At 42.0% G+C, this 21,065-nt stretch overlaps 3 protein-coding genes across 4 annotated transcripts in view; all 3 read left to right on the forward strand.

The window, feature by feature from the left end:
• Positions 1-21,065, forward strand: part of ndufs8b (NADH:ubiquinone oxidoreductase core subunit S8b) — a 52,295-nt gene that overhangs the window by 8,863 nt on the left and 22,367 nt on the right. The window lies entirely within an intron of this gene.
• Positions 165-11,826, forward strand: ssrp1a (structure specific recognition protein 1a). Of its 2 annotated transcripts, none has more exons than XM_049749446.2 (18): positions 165-295; positions 838-911; positions 1,137-1,322; positions 5,405-5,510; positions 5,682-5,875; positions 5,957-6,057; positions 6,234-6,363; positions 6,498-6,601; positions 6,865-6,993; positions 7,093-7,314; positions 7,670-7,742; positions 8,375-8,507; positions 9,186-9,231; positions 9,310-9,445; positions 9,556-9,723; positions 10,162-10,259; positions 10,329-10,509; positions 11,384-11,826. In XM_049749446.2, the coding sequence occupies exons 2-18, from the start codon at positions 858-860 to the stop codon at positions 11,447-11,449; spliced, it is 2,127 nt and encodes a 708-aa protein (XP_049605403.1). In that variant the 5' UTR covers positions 165-295; positions 838-857; the 3' UTR covers positions 11,450-11,826. The 2 variants fall into 2 exon arrangements, with proteins under 2 accessions (XP_049605403.1, XP_049605410.1); XM_049749453.2 differs by having other exon boundaries at positions 189-234.
• On the forward strand, positions 15,893-20,866 carry p2rx3a (purinergic receptor P2X, ligand-gated ion channel, 3a). Its single transcript, XM_049749530.2, has 12 exons — positions 15,893-16,180; positions 16,908-17,043; positions 17,242-17,313; positions 17,804-17,873; positions 18,166-18,262; positions 18,342-18,419; positions 18,492-18,633; positions 18,950-19,086; positions 19,152-19,245; positions 19,449-19,514; positions 19,596-19,673; positions 19,758-20,866. Exons 1-12 carry the CDS (start codon positions 16,056-16,058, stop codon positions 19,896-19,898), a joined length of 1,236 nt encoding a protein of 411 aa, XP_049605487.1. The 5' UTR covers positions 15,893-16,055; the 3' UTR covers positions 19,899-20,866.

The raw sequence follows: 21,065 nt of genomic DNA on the forward strand, positions 1-21,065 counted from the left end.
AGCGCCTAAAAACAAAAACAAAAAAAATTTACGTTAACAAAATAATTGGCCGAATTTGGAAATTCACTGTAAAAAAATGGCGTTTGCATCGGAATATAATAATTTCGATTTTAGAGAGTGCGTTTCATCGCAATACCGGAAGTAGTAGCGAACATCGTAAAGTGCTTCCTGTGACGTGGGGTTAGCGCCCGTGCTACACGCGGGAAACAGGCGAACCTCCTCATCATATTGACAGTAGGGCTTTAAAGTTTTCCCACTGTGTTAATGGTTAACTGTAGGCAAGCCTCTAATATCTGTAAGTAACAAGACGTGTTTTATCTGTCCTTTTATTCCGTTTCCATTCGCTATTTAATTCAGCATGCCATCACTTTGTTTCCTTACACTGGCATTGCTCGCTCGCAGCGCTCGTTGTGGAGTGTGTGGCGTCTAAACGGGGCGGTGCTTGATCCCGTTTGCTTTAACTCCCATAATGGCTGCAGTCTTTCTGACTGCAACGCAATGCAATATGGTCAAAGAAGCGCACCTCGTGCAATTCAAGTTAGCTCAGACAGCGAACGTCGTAGCGATAACTTCAACGTGTTCCGCGTACTTTATCCAATGGAACACTACATGATGTTTGGAAACAGTGCTGACATGAAACTCTTCATGAAGTAGGATGAAGCAGTGGTTGAGATTTGGACACTTGAGCAACAGTGCAAGTTTACAGAATCATTCCTCCTGAGTGTGTGCACATGACGTGATCTATCTCCCTTATGACTACTTCCTGCTCTTATCTACATAACGTAATTTACCGTGCACATGAAAACAAGTTCATTTATATTCTATTTGTATCTGCAGAGCATCAGCCTGTAGTCGAGATGGCAGACACACTGGAGTTCAACGACATCTACCAGGAAGTCAAAGGCTCCTGGGTATGTGCCCTATCAAAAATTCTCTTGCGAATGGACAATGTTCTGTGACCGTAAAAGATACCTGATTTGAAGTATGAGACATGCTGACAATGTATAGTGTTAAATGTTTACCTCACTAACATGTATGTATTGTGTCATGTTTTCTTATCCAAACTAAAATTATTGTCTAAACTGTACATTTTCTGCACGCTTAAGTTTGAACAAGGCTTTTTTCTTTCTCTGCAGAATGACGGCCGGCTGCGCTTCAGCAAGCAAAATGTGGTGTACAAGAGCAGCAAGACGGGAAGGGTGGACAGCATCCCGGCAGGCGAACTTAGCCTGGCGCAATGGCGACGCGTGTGTTTAGGTCACGGAATCAAGTTGAGCACCAGCGCGGGACACACATACAAATATGACGGCTTCAGGGACACGGTGAGTGTATTATACATGCACATCAGTTCCACCAGCTCTGCGTCCACATTTCGAGGAGTGATCTGCCAGTTGTTTTTGTGTTCATGCTTGATGTAGTTTCCTCTCTCTGGAAGCCTATAGTGAAATGTTGTAATAAACATTACCTTACATTGGCAAGAGATCCAGGCGTGCTTATCTCGTGGGGTGTTAATGAAATTAATGAGGTGTATGAAGTAGGTGTGTTCCAATCATGAGTGTGATTGGCCGATACTAATGCCAATCATACAGATTCCGTGTCGAGTTACTTCTTTTTCTTAAAAGATTAATCTGTTGTTTTTGTTTTTAATAGTTAGTTGATCTGTTCGATTTTTTTCACATTCTTAAATCTCATTCCCTTGCTTATTCAAAAAAACGATGTTGCCTCAAATTGACAATGAAGAAAATGCACCAACAAATTATTATGTAGTTACTTGTTGGTCTGTAACATGTCAGAAAATAGGAGAAATGTGGCTCATTATATTACCCTAGTCAAGGTAGGTCTCTGCAATTGTCCTATATGGATCAGACACAAAGATAATCACTGATTATTGAGAATATTACAGCATCCAAACTTGAGTGTCTGCTATAAGTCCAGACAGTGCCCCTCTGCAAAACTCGGTGATCAAAGGTTTTCAACTGATGAGCGGAGCGCAGCAAAGCTACATGCTAATGCTAGGCCAGTGCCTGCGGTAACCTTCCCATCGAAGTCAAATGCAAATAAGCATTGAAAATAAGCCATAGCTTACTCAATTCTCAACTGATTTTCATGGGACAGATTTTTTTTTGGTCATCGCCAAACCTGTGTAATCAATTGCAAACGTAACAGGCTTGATAAAAATTTTTGGGGGAGACTCAGATTAACGTAGAACTCACCAACACTGTCATATCTAACAACTCAAGGACTTCACTCCTTAAGTGTGTTTGTGTTACTAGCATTCAAATGTGTCATATTTAACTGTCTCATTTATGTCCGTTTTTTAAAACAAACTGACTTAAGTTTGAGTGTGAAATAGTGACATCTTATATCAATCATTTGAGCAACGATGGTGAAAGTTAAATTAAAAGAATCATTTACAAATTGCTTCACTGACTGTTATTGAAAAGAAACAAAATTAGAATGTAAATTTCTCTATAAACACAATATGACATCATAGGTCATCTAAAATGATTGATCACTGATCACGCGCTTCTATAAAAATCGGCCAGCCGCAATCGGTGGCCAGTTGGAGCACCCTTACTTAAAAGCAAATTATATTGCCGTTTGGGTATGATTTATATTCTCTGAAAAGATCTTGGGTTAATGGCCACCTATTAATTTTATAGCTCCCTGAGGGTTTGAGGGTTCTGGGGAAGTCAGTCAGTCAATCACACATATGACACACACAAACAGGCAGGCAGACATTTACACCTATGTGCAACATAGAGCCCAGTGGTACCTTGACTCAAGAGTTCATTCATCATAACTGATGTCACTTGAATAGCAAATTAGTTTCTTTCATTGAAATGAGTTGTAATCTTATTAATCCGTTCCTGTCCGCAGAAAAACCACCCGAATTTTTTTGTTAGAATTTTAATGAAAAATAAACGATTGTGATTTATTCATATGAAGAAATGTTCTTTGGGGGTTTTTAAGCCATAAACTGGTTAAACAGTGTAATTACGCTGAAAGTCAGGCTCACATCATAATACATTTGTCTAAATGGGTGTGGCCAAGTCAAGAGGCCGCCGGCAGGTTGACTGTTTGCCACACGGTTAGTTCAGTGATAGTGACTTCTCTGTGGTCTGTGTGAAAGCTTTCATTTTGTATTTGTTTGTTGGTTTTGCTATTCGTCTCATTCGATAAAAAGATGAAAGTGCATTGGCAGATGCTCCTTTTCTTACACTCCCCCCCCCCCCCTTCCCTCAAGCGCCGGCATATCTGATGGTTGCTCGTAACAGGGGTTGCATAATATAACGATACAAAAGCCTCGCCTCATTTACAAAACTTTACTGCCTCCCTCACACAGTGTTCTTTCATGATTAGACTAATAGCAATGAATTTTGATGGTACATATTTGATTGATGAATGTGTGAAGCTGAAGTTGATTAAAAAAAAAAAACTTAAAAATTGCAATATCTGTCACACAAATCAGAAAAATCGCCTTTTAATCTTTTCCTGAAATCATCCGGCCCTTTTACCAAGTACCAACCTTTAGTACCAGTACTACTTGTACACATTTCTGCAGTTAGCGAATAGTTCTCCTCAGAAAGCTAAGCGTGCTTGCTTTAAGCTGTTTATTTGTCACTCCTGGAAAATACGGGCAGTATTTGTTGAAAATGAAACACCTTGGTAGACTGTAGTGTACTTTATTCAGTCTGAAGCTCCACACACTAACAATTTCAACAGGGTTTTTTTTGGGCATAGCATCAGTCATTTTGGTATAATGACGACAGACATCAGGAGTGAAATTTTGACTGGCAGGACATTGTAAAAAAAAAATAAAAAAATAAAAAATCCATCAACAGCTCATAACAAAAAAAAATAAGAAACTTAAACAATGAGAATCCGACCTAGAATTCTAGTTACGAGGCAGCAGCGCTAACCAAAGCGCCACTGTGCTGCCCCCATGTGAACGAGTTGTTGAAAAGTCTGCGTGTGTGTGTGTGTGTATGTCAGGCCCTAATAGGATTAATGAGCGAGCGCGGCATTCGCACATGTGCTGCATAAACAGTGTAATCATGGGCTCATGTAAGTCAGTGTTTATATCAGTTCACTGAAACAATTTGGCTAAGACTGCTGTGGAGGAATTTTTTTTTTTTTTTTAAATCTTCATGTGTGTTTTTCTTTTCCCTCTCGCTCGCTGCCGTGCGTGCACAGAGATTGTCAGGATGCCAGGAAATGAGTGGAAAGAAGGCTCTGGTATAACCCGAGGTGGTGTGAGCAGCGTCTCCTGGGGTTAATCAGACGACTTTTCAGAGATAAATCCTCATGTTGCCAAGCACCGGAGCGTGATGTCATTGTTTAGTATCCCTCAGACAGTGTCAGTAATTGGTCAATGACTGCAGGTTTAGCCCCTCTGGCTGTGTAGACACGGTAACCTTAGCGAGATGTTGAACGTGTGCCTGCGAGCAGCTCTGTTGTGGACCAAGCTCGCCTTTAAATAATAAATTTTTCCAACATGACATAACCAAGGCACTGAAATTACTTGAGGACTCGTTTCACTCGTAATTCTTACTGTATTGACATATGTAACATCATCGGAATGGTGGTTTATATACAAACCCAAGGATTCATATATAAATGTAATGATGTTCCAAATTAGTAGAGTCCTATCTAATCTTATTACGATTATTAATTAACCTAACTAACCTGCACCAGTGCGTGAATGTAGTTTGTTTGCAGAGCAGAATAGAATCAGTAGACACCATGGCTACTCTGGACTGAGCTGTGTGGTGTTTGTTGTAAGACTTGCGTTTATTAGGACAACAACTACAGTGATGACATGGTGGCGTACAATGGAAGAAAACGGTCCACATTGAGCTCAACCACTAAAACACGTGCTCTTTTTTTAAACAACGTCACGAATGGACTGATGAGGAGCCTCTCACACACAAACACAAACCCACACACACGTATATATACACGCACTGATTATGCGGGCTCTAATTAGCAGTATCAAGCACGCAGACAGGCAGATATCCAGGTGTGTAAACTCCCTTCCCCACAGAGTCTCATTCTGTTCTTCCGTGCATGCCACAATCACTTCCACATGTGACGAGGACAGTGCCTGGATGTGTGTGTGTTGTGTGGTTGTAAGCGAGCCCGCAATCTAAATAAACTCTGTCTGTCAGCGGCAATGTTGAGAGGAGGAGGACAAAGTAGTTAGATGGATTATCTTCACCTCCTGTGGTCCTGGGAGGCCCGAACAATAGGCGTGGTTTTAACAGCGTCAATTTAATTAGCCCCCCGAGCCCTTGTGCACTTTTTTCTCATTGGTGAGGAAATGTTTTGCTAAGCTTTGACCCATGCATCACTTCAGGGTTTTCCTAACTACAAATTCTTTGTGTTTGTCTCCCGGCATCAGGACTTTGAGAAGATCTCAGAGTTCTTCAAAGCAAACTACAACATGGAGCTAACAGAGAAGGACATGTGTGTGAAGGGGTGGAACTGGGGAACGGCCAAGTTTTCTGGTAAAAACACAACACGCCAATCAGCAATCATTACTCAATTCAGTGCCTGTTGCTGTCAGGCACAGAACACAGGTCACAGTCTGAATTAAATCGGGTTCAATTTGCATGCATGTGCACACCTAAAAATAATTTTCTCAAGAAAATCAGTTCCAATCAAATCTTCCACTGCAGGGCCGTTGTTATCGTTTGATGTGAATGACACGACAGCCTTCGAGGTCCCTCTAGCCAACGTGTCACAGTGCGCCACGGGTAAGAATGAAGTCACGCTGGAATTCCACCAGAACGACGACGCCGAGGTCTCGCTCATGGAGGTCCGCTTCTACGTCCCGCCCAGTCAGGCGGACGAGCGGCAGGACCCTGTGGAGGTGAGAGGGCGTTTCCTTTGCCGCTTCCTCGTTGAAGCTATTTCGCCCCTGTGCTGAAAGCGAATGTTTTCCTCTTTTTAGGCTTTTGCCCAGAATGTCTTATCAAAGGCGGATGTGATCCAGGCCACGGGAGATGCTGTGTGTATTTTCAAAGAGCTGCAGTGTCTTACACCCAGAGGAAGGTAAAATCACCCACAAGCCAAAAGCGTCATTCAGATCAGTGGTGTGCAAAGTCCAGCCAGCTCTGTTCTTGAATCTACAAATGACATGACTCCTCCGTCTGTCAGTTTCAAAAATCGAATGTTTCCAACCTTGCCGCTTCTCAACTCTATTAAACACAGTATGTGTATGTGGCCAGATATGACATTCGCATCTACCCAACCTTCCTTCACCTCCATGGTAAGACGTTTGACTACAAGATTCCCTACACCACCGTCCTTCGTCTATTCCTGCTGCCACACAAGGACCAGAGGCAGATGTTCTTTGTGGTACGTGGACTTTTTTGCTTTCAAATTCTTTTAGAGATGTGATGTTGTCTACTTTGTATTTTTACATAACTTTTTTTTTTTTTTTTTGTCAACATGATGCATCTTCCCTTCCCGCCTATTGTCTTTTGGTGTAGATTAGTCTGGATCCTCCCATCAAGCAGGGCCAGACACGATACCACTTCCTGATTCTGCTATTCTCCAAAGAAGAAAACATCAGCCTCTCACTTACCATGAGCGAGTGAGTTTATGTGCTGCAAGTACACTCGAGAGACACTTGATGTACAGGAAATGCATCGTATCTCCGGAAACTGCAATTACCATAATGCACGATTAACAGTGCAGGTCATTCAATTGTGCAGTTGTGTTTCCATTAAGTCAATAAAATGTGTCCTCATGATACCCTTTTTGGCTTGCAGTTCACACGGGCGTTCTAAATAGTTTTTCCCACTGGGGGGAAGCAAAGTTCTACTGGTTGACAGTATTTTTTTTTCTTTTCATCAGGGATGACGTGGAGCGCCGCTTTGAGGGCAAACTGAGCAAGAACATGTCAGGGTCTCTCTATGAGCTGGTCAGCAGGGTGATGAAGGCCCTGGTCAACAGAAAGATCACAGTGCCCGGTAACTTTCAGGGGTACGCTCAAAATGCCAAATCATTTCTATAATTTTTATTTTTTTTTTTTTTTATATGACCCCCACGTAAATAATCTTACCTCTGCCACTTCCTGCCCAGCCACTCTGGTGCTCAGTGCATCACTTGCTCCTACAAGGCAACCTCGGGTCTCCTCTATCCCTTGGAGAGGGGCTTCATCTATGTTCACAAGCCCCCTGTACACCTGCGCTTCGAGGAGATCTCCTGCGTCAACTTTGCCCGAGGCACCACCACGACTCGTTCCTTTGATTTTGAGATTGAGACCAAGCAGGGAAACCAGTACACTTTCAGCAACATTGAGAGGTGACGCCATTGTGTTGTTCATACTGAGTAATTTCACCGGTCAAGAATAGACCACATCTTGATACTGGGCTTTTGGTTGAAATTTCAGAATGACCCCAAAATGCACTCCATTATAATAGTCAGACATTGAATTTGTAGACATATAGATCCAAAATTTCAGAAAAGTTCAATTCAAGCACGCTTGTAAAAGTAAAGAGCGCATTTAAAAAAAAAAAAAAAAAGGTCACCTTAAACTCAAATATCCTCAACATGGTGAGAGCACTGTCATTGAGAACCCTCATTTCCTGATATTCCTTACGTTTTTCTTTCATTCACCATCCTCACATTGGCGAACATCTTCCATCTCCCCCTCCAGGGAAGAGTACGGCAAGCTGTTTGACTTTGTCAATGCCAAGAAGCTCAACATCAAGAACAGAGGTTTCAAAGAGGTAACACAGTCGCCCTATCTCATACAAGGCACCCTTATGTCAATCATAATCCCACTTAATGACACTTGTCGCCCTCCCTTCTCCTTGTACTCGTGCTCGTGTAGAAGAAGGTGCGTATGTTCGTCCCGTGGTTGGCGTGATATATGCTTGCATGGCGTGCTGCCCGAAAGCCAGCCCCGTGTTGTTAATTTACATTGTGGTTGGGTGTGTTGCAAACATTTATTTTGGATTGGGAGAAATTCAACGAGTGATTCTTGGCTAACATTGGACGGGTGCGGGCGCGTGGCATATAACTAACTGTGTGGGTAGGGGTTTGCATTGTGCAGATTTGTGGCCTTGGGTTGGTTGGGTTGGGTTGGGTTGGGTTGGTGTGGCAATAACACAAATACAACTGTGGTTGGAGACAACCCAAAAACACAGACATTTAAAGTTTTTATGCGCAAACAATGCTGGCTGGAAAATCAATCGGGGCTTTTTTTGCTGAAGAATGCTATCGTGACTGAATTGAACTCATTTAATGAAAACTCTGATGTCTTTTGAACTTCTACTGTCAGCGCTTCCATGGGGATGGTGGCTTGTGTAGGCAGGCTCTTTTAAAGCATTTGTTTTCTAACTAGGTACTTTATTTCCAGGGAATGAAGGGTAACATCGACGAGTACAGCGACTCTGACGAGGACAAACACGACGCCTACTTGGAGCGCATGAAGGCTGAGGGCAAAATCAGAGAGGAGGGCAATGACAGCGATGATTCCGACAGCGGCAGCGGTGAGTTGACGAGTACATGTTTAGAGCAGGAGCAGCAAATTTGTTCACGGGCTTGGTGAGAGGCAGTTCTACTTGTTAACTCTTGCCTGATATGTTCTTTTTGGGAACCTTAAGAGGCTCTCTGTCACTGTCATTTAATTAATTAAATTGTAATGATTTATTGGTGGGCGGCTCGGTGGCGCACTGGGTAGCACGTCCACCTCACAGTTAGGAGGGTGCGGGTTCGATTCCACCTCCGGCCCTCCCTGTGTGGAGTTTGCATGTTCTCCCCGGGCCCGCGTGGGTTTTCTCCGGGCACTCCGGTTTCCTCCCACATTCCAAAAACATGCTTGGTAGGCCGATTGAAGACTCCAAATTGTCCCTAGGTGTGAGTGCGATTGGTTGTCTGTCTCTGTGTGCCCTGCGATTGGCTGGCAACCAGTTCAGGGTGTCCCCCGCCTACTGCCCGATGATAGCTGGGATAGGCTCCAGCGCGCCCGCGACCCCCGTGGGGACTAAGCGGTTCAGAAAATGGATGGATGGATGATTTATTGGTGTGTGCATTATAACTTTTTATAGATTGTTTTGAGCAGAAGTCAATAAATATTCCCGCCGGCCACTTTATGATACGGACATTGACTTTGACACTTTGTGTCTAGAATATTAAGTTAGACTTTTCTTTCCCTTTTCTTTCTTTAGATGAGTCTTTCAATCCTGGTGAGGAGGATGACGACATTGCAGAGGAGTAAGGAAAACGTCAACTCCTGGAAACACTTTTTGCTCTTCTCACCGTGAAGAAAACATTTTTCCTCTCTGCCGTCAGGTACGACAGCAAGGCGTCGGCCAGCGACAGCAGCGACGAAGGCGACGGGAGTGAAGATGACAGTCCAAAGAAGAAGCAAAAAGTTGAAAAGCCCAAAGTGGTGAGGGAGAAAAAGGAAAGGAAGCCACGCAAAGAGGTGACAAGCAAGAAGTTGGAATCCTGCAAAATGTGATGGCGCTGACCCTTTTGAACAGCAGTTTCATGATTTTTTTTTTTTTTTTTCTTCCTTCTTTCAAACCACCACAGAGGAAGCAGAAAGACAAAGGTGGCCCCAAGCGGCCGATGAGTGCCTACATGCTGTGGCTCAAATCCAGCCGTGAGAAAATCAAATCGGACAACCCCGGAATCTCTGTCACAGAGATCACCAAGAAGGGAGGTGAATTGTGGAGGCAGCTGGGCAAAGACGAGAAAGAGGTGAGGGATGAGGAGGACCACGGATACGCTGACTGCGCTGGGATTTTGGTTTAGTTTGTTAAAATCATAAAACAAAATCATTTTCTCACTCAGAAAAATTGTTGTGAAAAGTCAAAGCTAAACTGAGCCTTACTCACAAAATAACCCCTTCAAATATAAAGCAAAATACTCTTGTGGGTACTGTATAATCCTGGTAAACACGATTTTTCTTGCTCGTCACTCACCTCGTCAGGCACTTTTTAACGCCATTCGCACTCAGTCACAGATACAATTGTAGAACGCGAAGATGCATGCTCCTCAGTTTGGCAGTGTGTTTTTATAATGCAAAACAAATTCCTATCCATTATAGAATAGTTCAAAAATATTCAAGAGCTGCCACCCTATTCTGCTTAACATCATATTCTGTCGTGGTCTGCGCCAATGTTATCCTTTCTTCAGGAGTGGGAAACCAAGGCAGGAGAAGCCAGGAGGCAATACGACATTGCAAAGAAGGAGTACAAGGAAAGCGGTGGAGGAGACTCTTCCATTTCTAAGAGGTAAGACTCATAACCTCACATGACTTATTACGTACGGTCAGGCTACCCTCTCTAATATTTCCTCATCAGGGAGGCCAAGAAGTCTGGAGGCAAAAGGGAGGACAAGAAGTCCAAGTCCTCTGGAGGAGACAAGGAGAGGGAGCGCAGTGGCGGCAATGAGAGCTTCAAGAGCAAAGAGTTTATTGAGACCAGTGAGAGCTCGTCCGACTCGGACCACAAGAGCAAGTCCAGGAAGAAGAAGAAGAAGGAGGTGCGTATGAGCGGCAATGATGACATGCATTATCTTATCCACTTCATCTGTGGCTTTCTTTCACTTCCTCCAATCTCTGCGGTCAAAAACAAATCACTGCACAACATCATCGTCTGAAGTTCCAAATTGCTTCTGAGTAATCCGTCCATGAAGCCTAAACAAAATCCCGTAAAGCAAACGTCAACTTGGCCAGTCACACTGTGCGGCGCTTCGGTTCACAAACGTAACTCGTTCCGCCACTCAATTAAGTACATCTGTGCTTCGATTTACCTGTTTAATTCATACGGTGACCAAGCTTGGAACTCAAAATGTCAGATCTTTTCTTATTGCAATGAATCACAAAGCCAGTCAGACATTCCAGCCCTTCTGATGTGCACACCTTAGCCACCGGGGGAAAGTACAGCATAATACAGTCACACAGACGAAAGCAAAAGAGGTTTACCAATACGTTACTCTGTTAGATTACAGTAATATTGTGTGTGTGGGGGGAGGGGGTGTTCCCCTCACAGGATTAAGAATATTTGCCTGGGAATGTTTTTATATTGCTGTTGTGTATTGAATTTTGCAATGTGTGCTAACATAAAGCTAGCAAACATAGCAGTAAAGTAATGGTTTTAAATATGTAGTCATTCTTTTCTGTTAGTTTGAGGGCAAACTTTAACTGGGACTGGCAATGAACAGCTTTTTGGAAGAATATTTTATTTTGTACCAAACTGCAAACTCATTTCATATTTTGATCACCAAAAAATGGTCTGACCAATGAAAACACCCGCAACCTTGTAAGGATAAAGTGCTTTGGATAATGGATGCATGGACACTTCTTAGCCGTTAATATAAAATAAATTTACTAACTTAACATCTGTTTTTAAACCAGGAATCAGAAGAGGAGGAAGAGGAGGCTGCATCCACACCTGCAAGCTCAGAGGAAGAGTCTGACTAAACACACACACACACACACACACACACACACACACACATACACTGACATACAATATATCTCACTCAAGGACCAGGCATTTACACTTTTCATGTTGAGTTCTCTCAATCGGACTGAAAACAAAACTAATCACCAAAATTGTAAGTTTTGCTTTAAATTTAGCACAATATCACCAACTCTCCATCACTGACATCTTTTCTCAAAGCTTAGTCTTGACATATTTTGTGTTGATGTTTTTTTTTTGTTTTTTTTCTCCTTTTGGTGTTTCATGTGTATACTTTAGTTTTGTAGCGCTTAATGGTGCAGTTATTAGTTCAGATTCCATTGTCATGTTTCTAGGATTGAATAAAACACATTTTTAATAAAAAATCAAAAACTCATGTCCTTTAGGTGCATATTTGCTTCCAGCATCTAATTTCTACAGATGAAGTGTAGTTTTATGGTTGCTTGTAATTCAATTCAAATGAATGAAACACATGGCAGGAAATGACAGCTAATCTCTTTAATTTACCAATCAGTCACCAACACGCATGTTCTGTGAGCCTAAATTGATCTTGGTAATATTGTGTGGGCTTTTACTATAAACACTAAACAGTATTGCGTAATTGACGTGCTCTTTGATTTCGATGTTACTTACAACATTCAAATGTAAACATTGTCTCTTGAAGCATTAAGTCAACCCACGTTCCCTTTCAAATACAATTTCCCAGAGAGTGAGTGTTTCGTTTTTAATCTAATCGAGCTAGATACGACGAACAAAATATTCAAGCCAATTCTCATTATGATGCCTTGTGCTTCTACACCAACGAAAAACAATGCAAGCAATGTCCTGGTTCTGGGTAGAATAAAATGCCGTCATTTGAGCCCAGAATCTTTATTCCCTATATCACGTGGTCAGGTGGCACTACTTGACATTTTTGAGGAGTTTGCATGTTTTCTCCTGTACTTCCTCAGGATAGACTCCAGCCAGCCGTGACCCTGATAAGGACAAGTACAATGGATCCTTGGCGGTTGTTTTGCATTCTTTCCAAAGTGAACACCGTTCGGGCTTTTCTGCCACATTTGGGATTCCCGCTCGCCTTCCTCCATACACCGCACTAACAATGCATCTGGGTAATTGACATCTTGAGATACCCTCTCCCCCATTACAAACAGCTCTTACTGTAGGTCCACCCCTTTGAACAACTCCCGCGGGATTCATTGCATTGTGCATCAGGCCAAATTAACCAGGCAGGCGGTTTGCGAGTGTGCTCTACCGGCAGGAAGTCGGCCGGTGATACCGGCGGTATTGGAGAGATTTGGTTTCAAACGGGCGGCTAAGTATATGGAGGTTTGTTAAAAGGCAGCTTTTTTTTTTCTCAAGGTTCAAGAGCTTGGTTTTTAAGATGCAAACAGCGTGTGTGGTTGGCCTCCCACCACTCTGACTCCAATTTCCGTGATGAGTTGCTCTCCCTGCACTTCCTGTTTGGCTGATCCCTGAGTGGCCTCCTCCTGTTCATCATCCGTTTGGCAGAATGTTGTCGCATAATCACATTGTCACTTCCGCTGTCCACCACTTTTATGGCTCATTTCAGAAGAAAGAAGTCAGTAAATATTTGAGAGATTATAAGGCTGGGCAGCAAAAATAATGTTTTGATTGCTGTTTTTTTTTTTTTTTTTTTTAATTCAAAAAGAGGACATTTCAGATTGACAGTGCAGAAAACACAAATTATGATTCACTTTCTGGTTTGGGCTGAAGTGTGTCAGAAAATAGGCAGAAAATGTGATTGTTTTCAAAAGTTAAAGCATTTTTTTAAATTCAACTTTTTTTTTAATCTTAATGTAAATTTTTTTGTGGAAAAATGTGATTTTATTCTCTTAATATTTCAACTAGTATCTCATAGTAGCTCAGTGGCCTAGTAGTAGAGTGTTCGCCCTGAGACTGGAAGGTTGTGGGTTCAAACCCCGGCCGGGTCATACCAAAGACTATAAAAATGGGACCCATTGCCTCCCTGCTTGGCACTCAGCATTAAGGGTTGGAATTGGGGGGTTAGATCACCAAATGATTCCCGAGCGCGGCACCGCTGCTGCTCACTGCTCCCCTCTCCCCCAGGGGATGGATTAAAATCACATGGGGATGGGTTAAATGCAGAGGACAAATTTCACCACACCCAGATGTGTGTGTGACGATGATCATTGGGACTTTAACTTTATATAATGACATTGTAGCATAAAGATGTTCTATTGCAACTTAATCATGTACCATTACAAATAATTTTAGTTCAAAATTGGCAATTTTGGCCCTAATTCCCCGTACGTTGAATGTTTCACTCTGATGTTCAGACCACATCATTTCTTTCCATCATGGGCTCCGATCAATGTGTAGGCACGCTCATCTCGTAGGCAGTCAGAAGTTGCACGAGCACAAAGGCTTTCCTCATTACCAAAGAAGACATACCACCTTCATTTTCATCCGGGCTAAAAACAAACGCATTATTTGCATCAATGTAATACAGTAGGTTCCACTCGATCTATAACAGGGAGTCTACATTTGGGATCTCGGCCACCCACGAACGGCCAAGCATGAACATGTATTTGGTCATGGATCACATTACAATGAACTGACCACAAACATAATGGATCCACTTAAGAAATGACACGGTCCAATTGAACACACACACACACATACACTGTCATTGCGTGACCGCATTATCTCAAGCATTAATGCTGCCAAGTGTATTGAGAAGTGGTCCTATCGTATGTCGCTGTTATTAGCAATTATGCTACACTTTGAAATGTATTACAATGCATTTAGAATGGTGGCTTGGAATCCCATTTATTTGATTTGTACTTGATGTGATGTTTAACACTCGGTCTCCCAGAATTCTGCAGCTACTAGAATGACCATAGCAGTCATTTTGACTGCGCTAATATTATTTGTAAAAAAATGTTGATTTGTATTAAAAAGATCTATGAATCATTTGGTGGATTAGGTCAAAACACATCAGGCCACCAAATGAAAACTATAATTATGATGTTCATATCTATTTAACTGACGTAACAACTCTTCTGCAATTACAAGTACAAAGTTGCAAACTTGAACAGCAACCATTTTCTTTGTAAAAATGACCCAAAAAACTTAGTGCATCTTGCTTTCAATACAGATTGGTGTTATTATTAGACTTTGCCAATGAAAATGAAATGATATCAACATTCCAAAATGCTGTGATGACTAAGAGCCAGCTCAAGACACTCTGCTGTTATGATGCTATGCTGTTTTGCGTATGGCTCACAGTCACCACAAGTAACCTGCACCTTTCAACTACAACATCTCACTGGTGCATTTCTAGAACGGGATTGAAGCATTTATGGCAGTCATGTCCAGGTACTTTCATTTAATTTTCTCTCGCCATTTGATCAACCACATCTACTCCAACATTGGTTCAGTTGAAATATGTAACAATCTCTGGTTTGGCCTTGCCACCACTTCTGATGTTGACGCTGTGTGGACAATGCTCGGTATGGAGAAATTTTTCCTTGGCTTGCATTGATAGACAGTAAGGTTTGCACTATCACATCACCAACCAGGCTGGTTTTCTGGGCCTTTAGTGCTATGACAAGTTCAAGGGAAGGAAAGAAGTTATTTCTCCCCCTCCTATGCCAATTTCAACACCATACATTCCCAGTTACTGTCCTGGCCTCTCTGTCTCATCTATGTATGGCCCAGCCTTTGGTATGTATTCAGTATCAACATCAGCAGCAGGTTGTCCTCCTGTATGGCCCATAGCTTGAACATTTACAGACGGAATGTTAGCAAGTGTGCATTGTTCATGATGTGACTGGAGTAGTTTTGATGAGGGTTAAAAACAATGTTCAATCATAAAAAATATGTTAAACATTTTTGTTGTTGACTGTTTCCTGTCTGATTATGATGTCTATCCCTTATTTATTATCATTATGTTGTTCATTATTGGTAGTTGAAGTAGCAGCACGAGTGTATTATTATTATCATAGATGGAGAGTAAATGAATCTATAAAATGGACAAAAATAAAAAGATACTTCTGATCCCTCCCCTCTCCATTTGTCATAAGCAAAACTCAAAGATGTACACAAAAGGTTTGTTCCTATTTACTATTTAAAATTCTATGAAAAAGCGTGTTATTGAACACCGTTCTTTTGCCAAAATAATTCAACCATGTAATAATCTATGTGGATTATTTTAAAATGTTTCCTGGACAACATGATGGTGGCACAAGTGCACTCTAGGCTGTCCATAAGAAAGGGCACTCTATCATTATTATTATTATTATTATACTTTGAAACCTATTGAACAAAGTCTGTCTGTTGTGCAAATGCATACACTGGCATTGGGGGTTTGTGGTGAATGGAAAATGAGAATGAGGACAAAGAGGGAGGGATACTTTCATCCCCTCATTTGCACAGAGGAAGGGGAGGTCCAGCGATGGAGTAGCAGAAGAAGTGGGACAACCATCAACCACATCTTCAATAAATTTCAGCTGAGCCCAGGTTAGTCTTGAAGAGAAGTCCTTTTGTAGCGAGCCAGTTCCCTCATCTTTTCCACAGAAATTTCCCATTCAGAAGTGAGGGTTGGTTTCCAGCAAGACCACCATGGTGTGGGGCTGGGTTACGGACTTTTTCACCTACGAGACCACCAAATCTGTGGTGGTCAAGAGCTGGTCTGTGGGCATCATCAACAGAGTCGTGCAGGTCTTCATCATCGCTTACTTCATTGGGTGAGTGATTGGGGGCAGGCACCGTGTTTGTGCTGGTCACTCGAACCAGCATGTTTGCAGAAAATATGACGTTTCACGTTTAAAAATAATATTTGCATTGCGAGGGTAGTGCAAACTGTGACAATAGCATTTCTTTCTACTTGACAACTATGACATAATTGCCTAAGTTTAAAATGTTTTTGGAAACAAAGAAAATGATCAGACAAGAATTGTCTTGTTACCTTGATTCAACTTTTGCCATTTACCACAACTGCTACCCTGGACCGAAAAAAAAACTTTTCACGAGCACGGTGCTATTTCTTGAAATTGATATTGTGACAATAAGGTAAAAATTACTTTTCCTATTCGGCTAACATTATTATCATACTACATATTTCTAAATACTTCTTTGACAGTGTAAATATAGGTAAGGTTTCTTTGGCCACATAGAAAAGCACAGAAGAAAGCTCTCATTATTGTATTCATTTTTTCCATTGACATTTTGTACCAATTTTCATTCGGTTGTTTTTTGGGAATGTGGGAAGAAACGAGTTCCCAAATTTTGCTGGGGTAGGATCTCGCTCACCTGCAAATTTTAGGAGGAGTATACATGTGGTAGATAGGCGGATGATTGAATTAAGTCAACAAATTTTAATCACTCAAAGTTTGTGACAGTTGACTATGTGACATCAGTGATCTAGTTATGGTAGTGGTAGCGTTGAAGCATTAACTAAAACATTCCGTGCAGCTGGGTGTTCATCCATGAGAAAGCCTACCAGGTGTCCGACACCGGCATAGAGTCATCTGTCATGACTAAGGTGAAGGGCTTCGGCTACCATCAAAACCGCACCATGGATGTGGCCGACTACGTCTTCCCCCAACAGGTATGACGAGTTTGACTTTTTTGCAAAGGCAAAGTGTTTGTTACCTCGTCAAGTATTCCCATTGGTGTGTGTGTGTGTGTGTGTGTGTGTGCGTGTGTGTGTGTGTGTGTGTGTGTGTGGGTGTGTGTGTGTGTGTGTGTGTGTGTGTGTGTGTGTGTGTGTGTGTGTGTGCGTGTGTGTGTGTGTGTGTGTGTGCAGGGTGCAGCTGTGTTCTGCATCATGACTAAACTTATCATCACGGAGAATCAGTTCCAAGGAAAATGTGGAGAGGTGAGGCAATAATTTGTTTTACCATTGTAGTGTTTTGTATTTTGCACTCATGATACTCTTTAGGAGCCACAAGTTGTGCGATGAACCGAAACAAGGAATCGAGTGTATCACGTAACACAACAGTCGCTTTTTTTAATTCTGTCTACTCACGGCATTGTTCTCCAGGTTATGTCTCATGAGTCTCTAATTTGTATAAAAACGCTGGTGAACAAATTTTTTGTGGAACCTCTCAAGTCAAAAATAATACCGTTACTGAACCATACCATTGGCAACTTTCTAGTGGAGAAGTGAAACAGATGATTTCGCAGCATAGATTTGAACGGTTACGCAAGCATCTTTGTTCTGCCTGAAACATGGTCAGCAAACCTGAACTAAATTTTATCATTAGAGATGCAAGTGAAATTTTCTTGGATGAATTTTTAGAGCTGGTTCCAAAGCTTCTTCTCATTCAGGTTTTCATAATGTCATCATGCTTCTTTCCATGTTTCAGAATGGGAAGAAGTACAGCTGTGACACACACGACGACTGTGAGCAGCATATTGATTCCATCCTTACAAACGGTAAAAGGACATTTTCTTTTTGTGGAAATGATGACAGCAGAACCTCCAAAGTCAAGTCAAGCCCAATCGATGCCAGTTGGCTTTCAAAGTTGTTCTCATTTCAAAACAGATTTCCCTTGGGAAATTTGGGACATGAAATTGTTCCAGCCTCAAATTCTTGCACAAATAAAACGCTTTTGGTTTATTGTTTTCAATTTTTTTGTTGCAGTTTTAAAACCACTAGCAAGATTTGAACGTAGGCTACAGTAGTCTCACCTCACTAATCCCTCAATTTCCCCCTCTGATGCGCCAGGGAAGATTACTGGTTTTTGTCTTCACAACGGTAACGAGTCTAAAGGTCAGTGTGAGGTGGAGGGATGGTGTCCCGTCGAGAACGACAGGATTCAAATGTGAGACATATCTCTCGAATGTGCTGGAATGTGCGCTTTGCTTTCTTCTCATCCTCCTTCTGCCTTCATGCTCCTGCAGTGAAGCAATGGAGGACGTGAAACACTTCACGATCTTCATCAAGAACAGCATCCGTTTCCCTCTCTTCAACATCACCAGGTAGGTTGCACTCGTTTGTCGCACAGTATATGACTTTTTACATCGTAACCGACTGGAGCATTTCTCCCCCAGAGGAAATTTTCTATCCAACATGACGTCTGATGATATAAAGAAGTGTAAATACAACCCCGACACCAACCCCTTCTGCCCCATCTTTGCTGTGGGCGACATTCTGAAATACACTGGACAGAATGTGACCAGCCTGGCGACACAGGTCTTCCTAGATTCATTATTTTATTTTTTGGGGGTCAGTGAAAATGTGGTTAGCATATGCACATCGCATTTGGGGTTTGAATCTGGACTCCGGCCTTCCTGTGTGGAGTTTGCATGCTCTCCCTGGGATTGCTTTCTGAAAATTATTTTCCTCCACGTTTAATGAAACTGCTTTATAACGTTTTATGCCATATTTCATAAAACGTATGAACATACCCGCAGTATTTGTCTTGTGTTGTGTCTAACTTGTCTGTCTTTCATGATTTCGTTAAAAGCACTTATAGATCCATTTATGTATGTCCGGCCTCCTTTTCCAGGGTGGTGAAATTGGAATAAATATTGAGTGGAAGTGTAATCTTGACCTGGACATTGAGTATTGCGTGCCCAAGTATTCCTTTACCCGACTGGATGCTCCTTTTGCCAAAAACGCCATCTCCCGAGGTTTCAACTTCCGGTAGGTTGCTCATTCGCTCATCCCGCTCCGTTTCATTCCCTTTTCTGACGTTTCTCTTTATGTAGGTTTGCCAAATATTTTAAGACGCCGAACGGTACTGAATATCGGACATTGCACAAAGCTTTCGCCATCCGCTTTGATGTCATGGTCACCGGCAAAGTGAGTCAGTTGATCACCGTGGTTTGAAGTAGCACTGTGCACCGGAACTGTATGCAAGTACATTGTTGTAGTTATGTTAACAGAAGAAAATTGCACTACTTTCCTGATTATCGTCCCCGAGATTATTTGTGTGCCCCTCAGCAGTCCTAGAAATTATAGTCACAATTTTGCAAGACTTTGATTTCCTTATTTTCTGGTTTTAGGCGGGAAAGTTTGACACGATCCCAACATTAATCAACGTGGTCGCTGCCTTCACTTCCATTGGACTTGTAAGTTTCCAAATCATGAAAATGATAATGCTTTTTATTCAATGTTGCCATTATCTTCATTTGAGTTTCTGTTTTTGGCAGGGTACGGTTCTTTGTGACCTCATCCTGCTGAACTTCCTCAAAGGAGCAAAGCAATACAAGGCCAAGAAATTTGAAGAGGTAAAAGCAAGCATGACATTGAGCTGCTCACAATCGCCTGTAATCATCTGTGTTTTGTAACTTATTTTCCACCCACATCTTTAGGTGTCGGAGGCTCAGATAGAGGCTCAGATGGAAGCGTCCCTCGCTCCGAGCCCCAGCAGCCAAATGTCCATCAAAGAAGTTATGAAACGCTCCTGCGACTCTGGAGCCCATTCTCTGGCCGCTGCTGATCAGCCCGTTTGACACAACAGAACCTTTTGCTGTTCCCACCAATCACTAAGCCTTTTCGTGATTATGGATCCTGCAGATTTTGTTCAATAAGCTTAAGGAATTGTGTAAAGACGGACTGCACTTTACGGAGTATTTATGATAAGCAAATCAAGAAGTAAACATTCAAGACCAACACCCGCAGGATTTTGCCCTTTTGGTTGGAACTTTGTTAGAGGTGTTTCTAGGAATGAAACTCAGAGGGGAAACATTAATTAATCTTTAAATTATGTTTTTAATTGTTAACTCACAAGATACATGCAGAAGAACAAACTCTTACACAACATCAAGAATCACTCAATGAGCCACCCAATTTTCTAACACACCACATGAACCAAACCACAATTGTACGACAAAACTTTAACTCACTGAACCGCTCAGATTCAGTGTTGGAAAAATAAAGATAAGCTACAGAGTTAAAAGAGAACTAAAATTAGAAAAAACATTGCAAAAATATGCCCCCACTATTATAAGCACAGTATTCTGATTGTGTTGGTGGAAGAAAACTTTAGCAGATGAATCCACCCGTTTTCATCCATCTCAGAGGGCCAGCAGGCAATTTGACAATTGACCGCCCTCTGCTGTCGACTGACCTTAACGTCAGTGCCCTCCGACTTGTATTGTAAACGTCACGCAAGCAAACCCAAAAAACATGCAAGTCGTACAGCACAGGTAACAAAACAAAAATCATACGCTTAGGTCGAAAACATAATTTATTGTAAATAAGTATTGCAGTAACGAAGTGCTTTTCCAGTAGCACCTGTATATCAGCATAACCGATTTTTCGCCCTTTTGGTTATGAACCCAAGCAAACTCCATGCTATGACAGCTATCTCTTGTTTGCTTTGCTTAAATGAGTCATTATAAGAGGCAAGGCATAAAACATACTTGTAGTAATTCCTCTCTTCCTGGCTCAAAATAAATATTGTGTGTCTTTGTTCTCATCTTTGTTTGGACATTGTGACAGATATACACAAGAATGAGCTCCCTCCACTTCTTTGAACTGTGCTTGTATGTGTGTGTCTGTGCGTGTGTGAGCGTGGCAACATGAGGCTTGCCTGGCCAGAAATTTCCAAATGGACCATTATTAGTCGCTCTCTGGTCAATCATGGCCGGCTGAGCCCTAATGGACTAATGTGAGTT

Source organism: Syngnathus scovelli, chromosome 1, assembly GCF_024217435.2.
Source record: "Syngnathus scovelli strain Florida chromosome 1, RoL_Ssco_1.2, whole genome shotgun sequence".
NCBI lineage: Eukaryota > Metazoa > Chordata > Actinopteri > Syngnathiformes > Syngnathidae > Syngnathus > Syngnathus scovelli.

What these genes read in the sequence shown, in the direction of transcription:
- ssrp1a (XM_049749446.2), top strand. Translation starts at nt 858, where the DNA reads ATGGCAGACACACTGGAGTTCAACGACATCTACCAGGAAGTCAAAGGC. An exon ending in TGATTCCGACAGCGGCAGCG is followed by an intron (nt 8,508 to 9,185) that starts GTGAGTTGACGA and finishes TTCTTTCTTTAG; the next exon opens with ATGAGTCTTTCAATCCTGGT. An exon ending in GATGACGACATTGCAGAGGA is followed by an intron (nt 9,232 to 9,309) that starts GTAAGGAAAACG and finishes CTCTGCCGTCAG; the next exon opens with GTACGACAGCAAGGCGTCGG.
- p2rx3a (XM_049749530.2), top strand. Translation starts at nt 16,056, where the DNA reads ATGGTGTGGGGCTGGGTTACGGACTTTTTCACCTACGAGACCACCAAA. An exon ending in GAGAACGACAGGATTCAAAT is followed by an intron (nt 18,263 to 18,341) that starts GTGAGACATATC and finishes ATGCTCCTGCAG; the next exon opens with TGAAGCAATGGAGGACGTGA. An exon ending in AGGCCAAGAAATTTGAAGAG is followed by an intron (nt 19,674 to 19,757) that starts GTAAAAGCAAGC and finishes CCACATCTTTAG; the next exon opens with GTGTCGGAGGCTCAGATAGA.